Consider the following 12,111-nt stretch of genomic DNA (forward strand, 5'->3'; position numbering starts at 1 on the left):
GCCGTTTCCTCTACAAAAAGTATGGCTCAAGAAAATAGGTTGATGTAGTTTCCTCTTTGGGGTTTTGTTCATCCTATACAGAAGCTGTTCCCCTCAAAGTGTCAGCATTCGCAGGCGATCCGCAGAAAATTGACCTGCCGTGCTTTACACAGCAGGTGTACGATGACGCTAAATTTAACGTACATACAATCAACGAATACCACACTTTTCACGTCATATGTGGCATTTCTTGTATTGCACCAAAACATGCAGTAGCTCCTAAGAAATCCATTCCTCGGATAAAAAGGAAACCCGCGAATGAGGTTTATGGAAGTCAGGGAGCTGTTCAACTAATTCATTTTAAAAGGACAAAACCTCAAGGTTCCGAAGGAAAACAGATCCGAAGGAAATGTTCACACAAACTGAAACTGTGACTTCATCGGTGCCTGATCTTCTGTGGCTCTAAGGGAAAAGCAGAGACATTCCCGGCCTCTTAGGACGGAATGGACTCATGGAAGCTGTCACAAGAGACATACCATACCTATGAACTAACATTTATTATTGGTACAGAAAACTAGGAGAAATTTATCAAATGACAGCATTCTAATAAAAAATAACGTTTTGGAATGTAAAAAGTAGGTTTTGCCGAGACCGTTAAAAATTGGCAATTTTCAACTTGTACTTTAGACCGAACGGTTCATCTGAAAAAAAAAGTAAATCGTGATATTTTGTAGATAATTTTAAGTACTTTAGTTTCTGTTAACATACCATTTACTAAAAGTTAATAGTTTTCGAGATTTGAGCAATAAATCGGAAAAAAGCTGAAATTTTTCGCCTTTTTCGTGATTTTTTCAATGTTTCGGCAAGAAATTTTGTCCGCAAACCTCATATTCAGATTCAGCAGCCTAAAATACATATATAATGAAAAAAATCAGAACTACCCCAAAACTTTCCTAGTCAAAACACAATTTTATTGAATCAAAGATATATACAAAATTTCAGGTGGATCGATCAATTATGTAGTTTTTGAGTTACAATATCTGCCGCCTTGTAAAAAAGTAATTTTGAGAAAAACACATTGATTTAAAGTTTTGTCAACTTTTATTTTCAATTTATTTTTTGTCGTATTTTTAGGTTTCGCAGTAGAAGGATTTGTTGGTTTAGGTACTTCTATGTTACGAACTATATTAACATATATTTTACCCTCTAATGAATTGGGTAAAGTCTACATGACATCTAGCGCCTTAGATGGCATATTTTGTTTAGTGGCTTCTTCTGCCTTATATCCGGCTATTTATGGAGCTACTCTTACGACATATCCGGGAAGCTTTTTCTTTCTGGATGTAGCAATTAATTCTGCAATGGCAGTACTCTTATTGTAAGTATAGATGGAAGTAGTAAACATCACAGAATAAATATGTGTATATCACGTGTTATTTGAAGTTTGGCTATATTTTTACACTAATTTGGCTATATTTTTTCCTCAATCTTCTCTCCGATTGTTGAGAACACAAGCTCATACCGCTCGCCTCTTGTAATACAGCCTAGGCCAAATGAGTTTATCATATCGCGTTTAGGACAAAATACACTCTTGAGAGCAAAATAATCGACTTAGTCGATGAATTGTAGGTACACGTTAGATATCTTGAATTTCCTAAACCTATTGTCCCATTTAAATAATTATTTTAGTATATCATAGCCTTATTATTAAGAAAATCGAGTATGTTGCTAGACAGGTAAATGTCATTTTATACCGGGTACAACAATCATACTGTGTTTTTGTTTGGAACACCCTGTGGAATATTCTAGCATATATAAAATATTTAAATTAAAACTCCATTTTGTTTTTTGATGCATTCGCTTATGTTCGATAGTAAAAGAGATATTGTCCGTCCGCTCTAACTTTTCCCATGCGTCACGACTAATTTTCAAACAAATTAAGTCAAAACCTAAAGTGAAACGAACGTCGATGTGTGTATATACCCTATTCCACGAACATACGCCTGTTTTGGATCACTTCGACAACGAATATTTTACTATGCAAAATATGAAGAACGAAAGTAAATTGCAAATTACATTGTTGTTTATTGGAATAATTATTAACGCCATTTACTTTCGTACTTCTTATGTTGCACAGTAAAATATTCGTTGTCGAAGTAATCCAAAATAGGCGTATGTTCGTGGAATGGCCCATACATTTTGTATACTGTATACTATATACTACACACATCGACGTTCGTTTCACTTTAGGTTTTGACTTAATTTGTTTAAAAAGAAGTCGTGTTGTATGGGAAAAGTTAGAGCGGACGGAATATATACTTTTGTATTGTAAATGAGGTATGCTGTCTCGTATATTTGGCTATATTATGATCAATAATATTCCAAATTTCGAGAGCTACTGTTTCTACCTCTTGTAAGGTTCTAGGGTGAGACAAACGATGTCGTAGTTTTCTGCCAATTATGTCCCACAAATGTTCGATCCGGTTAAGATCTGGACTATGCGATGGCCGATTCAAAGTCCTACCTGTTGTAAATATTCAGTTACAGTTCGTGAACATGAGGTCTTGCATTATCGTGCATTAGCAAAAAACTGTTACAATTATAAGAAGCCGATAACATGGTAGCTAATTCTTCGCTATGTAAGATCACTGCTTGAACACACTCATCGCGGGTCAAATTGCTTGTAGCGCGTTCCATTTCCACCAAACAACAACAAAAAATACGGACTTAATTGAAACTTCAAATAATAAATCTACTAATTTTCACAACAAACCAGACACTTTTTGACTGTTAACAATTTGACATCCATTAAATTGTTAGTTTATCATGTCCTACTTTAGACTTGTTTATTAAGAGGCGAAGCAACGAAGCACTAAAAAGCCCAAAACCTAGGAGTTTTGTGCAGTAAGATGAATCATCACGCCACTTTTTGCATTCGATTCGAGAGATGGTCAGGCAATTTTGTGAAATAAATTGATCTCCGGCAAAAATTTTTGTGCATAAGAAAATGCAATTTCAAAGTGCATTTCGAAGAAATGGAAAATGAAAAATGTATAACTCAGTAAATATTGACGGAAATGAGTTCAGTTTTTATTCGTAGGGGTTTTGGAGGTCACTGAACACGAATTTTATAACGGCGATGGTTTCCGAGGTACCTGGTGCCCAGGGTGGAACTCGTCGCCTGGGACGATCTGAAATACTGAAAAATACGTGTTCAATACTTTTCAAAAATCTATCGAATGACACTAAACACGACCCCCTACTCCACCCCCTGGAGATGCGGAGTGGGAGGGATATAATTTTAAAATCTTAAATAGAAACCGCCATTTGTTATTGCAGTTTATCTTTGAAAATGTATTTCTGGAGATATTAGACCGTTTCAATTAGATATTTACCTATGGTATCGCGATAAATCGTTTTTTCCGATTATAGCTCCATCTATCCACAATTCGAAAATATGTCTCAAATAAAAGTTGCTTATTTTTATGTAAGGAATCTAAATCTGTAATAACAAATGGGGGTTTCCATTTAAGATTTTAATGTTACCCTCACCCCACCTCCAGGGGGTGGAGTAGGGGGTCATGTTTAGTGTCATTCGACAGGCTATTGAAAAATATTGAACACGTATTTTTCAGTTTTTCGATCCAATCTTCATTTCGCGAATTATTCAATCGTCCCAGGCGACGAGTTCCACTCTGGGTACCAGGTACCTCGGAGACCTTCGCCGTCATGAAATTCGTGTTCAGTGACCTCCAAAACCTACAAGTATAAAAATTGAACTCATTTCCGTCAATATTTCCTTAGTTCTAAATTTTTCATTTTCCATTTCTTCGAGATGCACTTCGAAAATGCATTTTCTCATGCACAAACATTTTTGTCGGAGGTCAATTTAGTTCACAAAATGGCCTAACACTCTCTCGAATCGAATGCAAAATGTTGCATGACGATTCGTCTTACTGCACAAAATTCCTAGGTTTAATGCTTTGTTGCCTCGTATATAAACTAAGCAGAAAATGAGGATTTATTGATGAAAAACATTGGTAGTTGTTAACGTACCTAACTTTTTTATTATTCAACATAAACAAATGAGTCAAAAAAAATGTTAACTAGTTTTGATGGAAAATAAGCTACAATTTTACTAAAAAATAATTTTATTAACGTTTCGACGCCCAAATCGGGTGACGTTGTCAAAATACAAAAAATATTAATGAATTAAACAAAAATGTTGTTGCTTAGTAAAAAAATTATTCTAATAATTTATTTAATCTGAATCATTTATATCGGTAATTCAGACAAATATTATACATTTTAAAGTAGAATTTTACGCTCACCATTGCATGTGGTTTACTTTTTAGACAGATCACAGGTTATGGTTTTTTTTTGTGACGGATATTCTTGAGTTGGGGTTGATTTCATCTAATTGAATGAACTATCTTTCAATAAAGTCGTACCAGGAACGCAGCTCATAAATATTGGCAATATTATTTTAAAGTCTTCTACTTTAAAATTTATGATGTTTGTCTGAACTGCCGATATAAATGAGTCAGATTAAATAAATTATTAGAAGAATTTTTTTACTCAGCAACAAGATATTTGTTTAATTCATTAATATTTTTTTTATTTTGACAACGACACCCGATTTGGGCGTCGAAACGTTAATAAAACCATTTTTTTAGTAAAATTGTGGCTTATTTCCCCTTAAAACTAGTTAATTGCAAAAATGCCACAAGAAAATTGCTTCAGAACAACATAAAAAAATGTTAATAAAGATTCATGCTACAATTGAGTTTTACTTTCAATATTTTATATATGTGTGCTAGAATATTCCACAGGGCGTTCCGAACTTAAAAAAAAACACAGTATGATTATTACACCTGGTATAAAATGACATTTACATTATAAAATCACTCAAATCGGACAACAGATTTATAAAATTCCAAACATCTAACGTGTACAATTCAGCGAGTGAGTCGATTATTTTGCACTCAAGTGTAGTTTGGCCCAGGCCAAACTGTTTTACACTGTTTTTACACTGACATTTACACTGTTTTTGTGAAAAATTTGTAAAAAATACAACAGATATTTAACTACAAATGCGTTGTGCTCATGATTTGCTGATTAGTATTAAACATATTTTTTCTACAAATGTGTAAAAAATGCAATTTTTAGCACTTCATATGAGCCTTAAAAATATCACTTTATATTACTGGATGCTTTAAAATTTTTAAGGCACTGCAGCAGCGCCGGTTTAACCAGGGGTCTTTTGGGTGCTGTAGCACCGGGCGGTTGAAGGTTCTAGGGCGGCACGCGCGAAGCGCGTGCTGTTCCGAAATTATATGATTATGGTAAAATAAAATTTGCATACAAATCCACATGATATAATAATAAAAAATTTTCTGGTTGATCATTAACTTGAAAACTTAACAATAATTTATAAATAAATTATTATTATTAACGTCGACGTACCTATATGGTTTATGCACTGTGTTCAGTTTATGTTATCTAAATGTCAGATAACGTACAAACATGCCGCGCGCCGTAAAATTATATCATTTTACAGCGTTTAAGAATATAATTAGACCAGTAAGAATCTGTTTTTAGGTGGATGTGAGAGGTGGCATTCAGATTTTTGCGGATAAAGTTAGGTGATAACTTCGTTAATAATAATTAATTTATGCTCCTTCTCAAGTATGCCCGGAACATTAATAAAAAAATAAAATATTTAAAAATTTCAAAACTTTTTCGTTTTTTTCTACTTTTTTTGCTTATAACTTAAAAACTATTCATTTTAGAACAAAGTCCTATAGGAATAAAACAAAGATAATTCAATTTTATATCAGATGCGATTTGTTAACAATGTCTTAATCTATCACCCTTGCTTCAAAATAGCAATAAATATAAAATAAGGGGGCAAAACAAACCTGTCCTTATTCAATTATTTTCCATCACTTAGGTTACACTTGGAACCTTCCTAATTCGCTTAGAAAATTTTTTTAATGTGCTAAGACCGTACACCAAATTTCATTAAAATTAACTTACTAGATTTTGCATAATAATTTTGAAATCTAAACTTTTTTAAAAAATTAAAATTTTAAAATATTGCACAACAAAAACTAGAACATACAAAGATTTGTCAATTTTTTTACATATAAAGAAGTACTCCACCTATCTAATGCACTTTACAGAATTGAAATCGGATTATTTAAACAGCCTCAGCAATGTTTTAAAGTTATAAACAATTTTTTGGCTTATAAACAAATAGCTTTGTTTAATAATAAAAAAATTAATTTTTAGCAATGCAAATAATTAAAACCGGTATAATTTGACAAAGGTTCCAGGATGTGGCCGACCAATTGGAAACACTATCCACTGAGGCCAATAAAATAGGTTTAAAAATCAATATTGGTAAAACCAAGTCGATGAGAATAAATGCAAGGAACAACACGCTATTTAATATCGACAACAAGCAGATTGAAAATGTGGAGAACTTCACGTACCTTGGAAGTGTCATAACAGAAAGTGGAGGTACAGAAGACGATATTCGTATGAGGATACGAAAAGCTCAACAAGCTTTCAGCATTCTTAACCCTGTTTGGAGGTCTGGAGAATATACTACAAGGACAAAGATCCGAATATTCCAGTCAAATGTTATGTCTGTTCTACTCTATGGATGTGAAACCTGGAAAGTGACAAAATACCTTACAGACAAATTGCAGGTCTTTGTTAACAAATGTCTACGAAGAATTGTTCGTATTTTCTGGCCAAACACCATCAGAAACGAAGATCTGCTACACCTGACCCAACAAAAGAGGGTAGAAAATGAAATCAAATACAGAAAGTGGGGGTGGATAGGTCACACACTCCGAAAAGATAGTTCCAGTATTGCAAAAAATGCCCTAGAGTGGAATCCCCAAGGAAAGAGAAAAAGAGGTCGCCCAGCACAAACTTGGAGAAGATCCATCATGGACGAGATAAGAAGTCAAGGAAAGTCTTGGAATGAGGTGAAGGCCCTAGCGCAAAATAGAACCCGATGGCGCGTTTTCACTGAAGCTCTATGCTCCACTTAGGAGTTCAAGAACATTATGTATGTAAACAAATTAGTGCTGTGTCCAGGAGGGGGTGCTACGGGCTCCTTTATTTATATCGACTTACCCAAGTTTTTTTTATGTATTTTGACCCGTAGAACACGAATTTTTTGGGTAACAGTTGATCCGGATGTCGATAAGATTGTTATAAACAAAGAACTTGAGGAATTACACAAAATCGATTTTTCGCAAAATAAAACATTTTTTTGTATTTCTTGGGTAATTCTAAGCAAAAAATGTTCTTACAAGTTTTTTCGTAGGATGCATAGTTTTCGAGATAAACGCGGTGGAACTTTCAAAAAATCGAGAAATTGCAATTTTTGAACGCGAATAACGTTTGATTAAAAAATAAAATAGCAATTCTGCTGACAGCAATTGAAAGTTTAAGTCAAATTATACCGGTTTTAATTATTAATTGAAATAAAGTTAAGAAATATTTTTGAGCCTGGGCGCGGCATCCATATCAGCACCGGGCGGCAGACTGTGTTAAACCGGCACTGCACTGCAGTTAAAAGTGAAAAATGTCAAATTTTGAAAGCAAACGTCAAAATTTTTATATTTTATTTATTAACATTAATATATACAGGGTGTAACAAAAATACAGGTCCTAAATTTACTGACAGATTCTAGGACCAAGAATAGTTCGATTGAACCTAACTTACCTTAGTACAAATGTGCACATAAAAAAAGTTACAGCCCTTTGAAGTTACAAAATGAAAATCGATTTTTTCCAATATATCGAAAACTATTAGAGATCCTTTATTGAAAATAGACATGTGGCATTCTTATGGTAGTAGTATCTTAAGCAAAAATTATAGTGAAATTTGGACATCCCATAAAAATTTTATGGGGGTTTTGTTCCTTTAAACCACCCCAAACTTTTGTGTACGTTCCAATTTAATTATTATTGTAGTACCATTAGTTAAACACACTACTTTAAAAACTTTTTTGCCTCTTAGTACTTTTTCGAAAAGTCAGTTTTTATCGAGATATTTTGAATATTTGTCAAATCCACCACATATTTGTATATGGCTAAATACGATTATGGAGACTTTGTAATAATATGAAAATTTATTTATGATTTACATTTTTAGGTATATTTTGACCCATATTAAAAAAGAAGTCACATCTCGATAAAAAGTGCTTTCTCGAAAAAATACAAAGAGGCAAAAAACTTTTAAAAACACTGTGTTTAACTAATGGTGCCGCAGTAAAAGTTTAATTGGAACATACACAAACATTTGGGGGGTTTAAAGGAACAAAACCCCCATAAAATTTTTATGTAAACATATTAAAAAGAAGCCGCAACTGGATAAAAACTGCCTTATCGAAAAATTACTAAGGGGCAAAAATGTTTTAGAGATATTGAATTTAACTAATGGTACCACAATAATAATTTAATTGGAACGTACACAAAAGTTTGGGGGGGTTTAAGGGAACAAAACCCCCATAAAATTTTTATGGGGTGCACAAATTTCACTATAATTTTTTTTTAAGATTTTCCTGCCATAAAAATGCCACATGTCCATTTTCAATAAAAAATCTCTAATAGTTTTCGATATATTCGAGAAAATCGATTTTCATTTTGTAACTTCAAAGGGCTGTAACTTTTTTTATGTGCATATTTGTACTAAGGTAAGTTAGGTTCATTCGGACTATTTTTGGTCTCAGAATATGTGACTTAATTTATGACCTGTATTTTCGTTACACCCTGTATTAATAGTACAATTTGCGCAATTTGAAAAATGAATTTCTTGCACTGCAATTTTACCATTTTCCATGGTTAACAGACGTCTGACAGATGCTTCAAAACCTCCGAAAACAATTAAGTCAACAATGGTTGCTAAAATCCGTAATATAAGATGAAATTTAAAACTGTCTCCTTTCAATGTATTAAAGGTTTTCTTAAATTTAATTTAAACTGTATTATTACATTTTTAACATGTTTGTAGAAAAAATATTGTATGATATACGTGTTAAAAGTACATTTTTAAGGAACATGTGAATTGCAGAATTCGCTTCGCTCATTCTGCAAACCTTCACATGCGTGCCTTAAAATTGTACGTTTAACACGTATATGGTTCTTTTCATAAGCATTTTTCAGTGCGTCACAAATGATAGAAAAAAAGGTTAGTCCGTGATAAATACACATTTATGACATTTATTCTAACATGACATTTTAGTTAAATCTGACAGTTGTCACATTTTATTTGCAATTTGGTATAAAAACAAATCAATTTTGTTTATTGCATTTATAAAATGGTATTTTCTTTGATTTGTATAGTCTTATAAATTGTACAGATTATTTTTTTTTTATATAGAATAATATAATAATATTTAATATTATATTATTAGCGCCATCTATTGACAACTAGATTAAATGTTATAAATGTCAGCGACGAAATGTAATCAGAAACGTGCGTTTTTTTCTGTTACATACAATTTAATGCGTTAGAGAGAAATCGAAAAACTGTGACGCACTGAAAAATGCTCATGAAAAGAACCATATTCATAAATTAATAACTATTATTCTACATACCTACATAATAGGTATTGTTTGTTTACTGCTCACATTCATAGTTTTATGCCAGTTTATAAAATTTAAATTATTATTTAATATTTTAGGTATCTTATGAGGCACCCTATACCCAGAAATAGTGAACCAGAAAAAGAAGATTTAGGAAAAGTCAATAAAATTGAGTCTGACATCATTTTTAACACCAAAGATATCGAAAAATTTTAGCGGAAAGGAATAGAAATCTCATTACTCAACGCACCATTAAGTAAAACATAAATTATTATGTTCCATGAACATGCCTGATTTGTTTAATTAATTTATAAGTCAATCAATGTATGTACACTGCAACATAAAAAACGCTGTACTACCATTATTTCTATAAACAATTTAAAGGTAAATTGAAATATATATATATATATATATATATATATATATATAGTGATTTTTTGAATAACGGCAATTCGGTCAGATGAAATAAAACTCTATTTGTTCTAGGTCTCAATATTTCGTCACTATTTGGTGACTTCTTCAGGAGAAAACTGTAAATTTATTAAGATTAGATATGGACAAAAGACAAAACATTTCATTACTTACAACTATAAGAGTGATAATTTAAATTCGTTTAACATATTATATTGAACATTGACTTGAGAAATGACTGATGTTATTTTGACATATATTTCGGAGTTATGGTAACTGCAATATATTTTATGTTAATAGAATATTGTCTAATATTGAAAAAAATTTTTAGTGAATACGTCAAAGTAAACAAGAAAAAGTATTTGCGAAATTTTAAGGTGGAAAGGTAATAGTAGATAAATGAAAAAGGACTTGAAGTATTTTAAATTGACTATAAAATGTAATCGATGGTACGTAATGAGTTAGTGTAAGACTGGTATTCAGAACTTGAATAATTGAGTAATTTGTTTGTATTTTTTAAATTTTGGGAAAGAATGTTATGAATTACTTAGAATATTACAGTAGATATTACTAAAATGGTTAGTGTCAGTCTTATAATTAATTGATTCTGGAGTTTTGTTAATATGTACCATCTCAAGGAAGAGTCGTTTTTTATAGTTGTCAACTTGTTCCAAAATTTTTACATTATTAAAATCAAATTTATGTCCTGTATTTAAGTGGTGATCTACTAAGGCACAACAGTTTTTTTTGATGTTGCAGTCACTTTTATGTTGAGTGACGCGTTGCTTAAGCCACTGTTTACTTTGACCAATATAACAACCTTGACATTCAATGCAATTTATTTTGTAAATTATGTTGTTCTTTAATGTATTTGGAGTATTAGCTTTAGTTTTTGAGAACAACATTGAATTTAGAAGTGGATTGTACTTAACTAATTTGATGTTGGGAAAAATTTTGAAAAGTGGGACAATCTGGTCTGTTAAATTTTGGACATAAGGTATTTTTTTGTAAATAACTGGCTGTGGATTATTAATCAAAGGTCTATTAGATGAGTTGGTGTTATAAATAAGTTTTTTTAAAATGTGTTTTGGGTAGCCATTGTTCAAAAACATTTCAAAAAGTTTATTAAGATTGATATCTAAGAAACTTCGATTACAAATTGTCGTTATCCGATTTTTCATGGATATGATTGTGTTAAATTTTTGATTTCTAGGATGATTCGAATAATAATTTATAAATCTGCCGGATGCAGTATCTTTTTGATACCAATCTAATATGATTTTGTTATCATTTGTTCTTATCACTTTGGTATCTAAAAAAGGTACACTATTTTGATTTTCATATTCGACAGTAAACTGAATATTTTGATGAAGTGAATTAAATATTGTTTTTACTGTCTCGACGTGGTTAAAGGGTACACTGCATATTATATCATAAAAAAAAATTTTTTTCAATATTAGACAATATTCTATTAACATAAAATATATTGCAGTTACCATAACTCCGAAATATATGTCAAAATAACATCAGTCATTTCTCAAGTCAATGTTCAATATAATATGTTAAACGAATTTAAATTATCACTCTTATAGTTGTAAGTAATGAAATGTTTTGTCTTTTGTCCATATCTAATCTTAATAAATTTACAGTTTTCTCCTGAAGAAGTCACCAAATAATGACGAAATATTGAGACCTAGAACAAATAGAGTTTTATTTCATCTGACCGAATTGCCGTTATTCAAAAAATCACTATTTAACACAGTACGGTCGAAAATATTTGTACAAATATATATATATATATATATATATATATATATATATATATATATATATATATATATATATATATATATATATATATAAAGATGTAAATCTTTGAAACACACTCAGTGATCAAAAGATCTAAGTTATTGGTTTACTGACCAATCGTAACTAAATCAAACAAATGAAATAGAGAATGTGGAAAAATCCCCTTACGAACAATTCACACATCCACCATTTGTGTGAATTGTTCGTAAGGGGATTTTTCCACATTCTCTATTTCATTTGTTTGATATATATATATATATATATATATATATATATATATATATATATATATATATATAT

At 31.3% G+C, this 12,111-nt stretch overlaps 1 protein-coding gene across 1 annotated transcript in view; it reads left to right on the forward strand.

The window, feature by feature from the left end:
- Window positions 1-10,024, forward strand: part of LOC114324744 (proton-coupled folate transporter) — a 71,868-nt gene extending 61,844 nt beyond the window's left edge. The window contains exons 6-7 of the mRNA XM_028272575.2: window positions 1,114-1,357; window positions 9,690-10,024. Coding sequence (XP_028128376.2) covers window positions 1,114-1,357; window positions 9,690-9,807 — 362 coding nt within the window. The 3' untranslated portion in view covers window positions 9,808-10,024. The remainder of the gene's footprint in view (window positions 1-1,113; window positions 1,358-9,689) is intronic.
- The last annotated feature ends 2,087 nt before the right edge of the window (window positions 10,025-12,111 follow it).

The sequence above is a fragment of the Diabrotica virgifera genome, chromosome 1 (genome assembly GCF_917563875.1).
Source record: "Diabrotica virgifera virgifera chromosome 1, PGI_DIABVI_V3a".
In the NCBI taxonomy this organism is placed as follows: Eukaryota; Metazoa; Arthropoda; class Insecta; order Coleoptera; family Chrysomelidae; genus Diabrotica; species Diabrotica virgifera.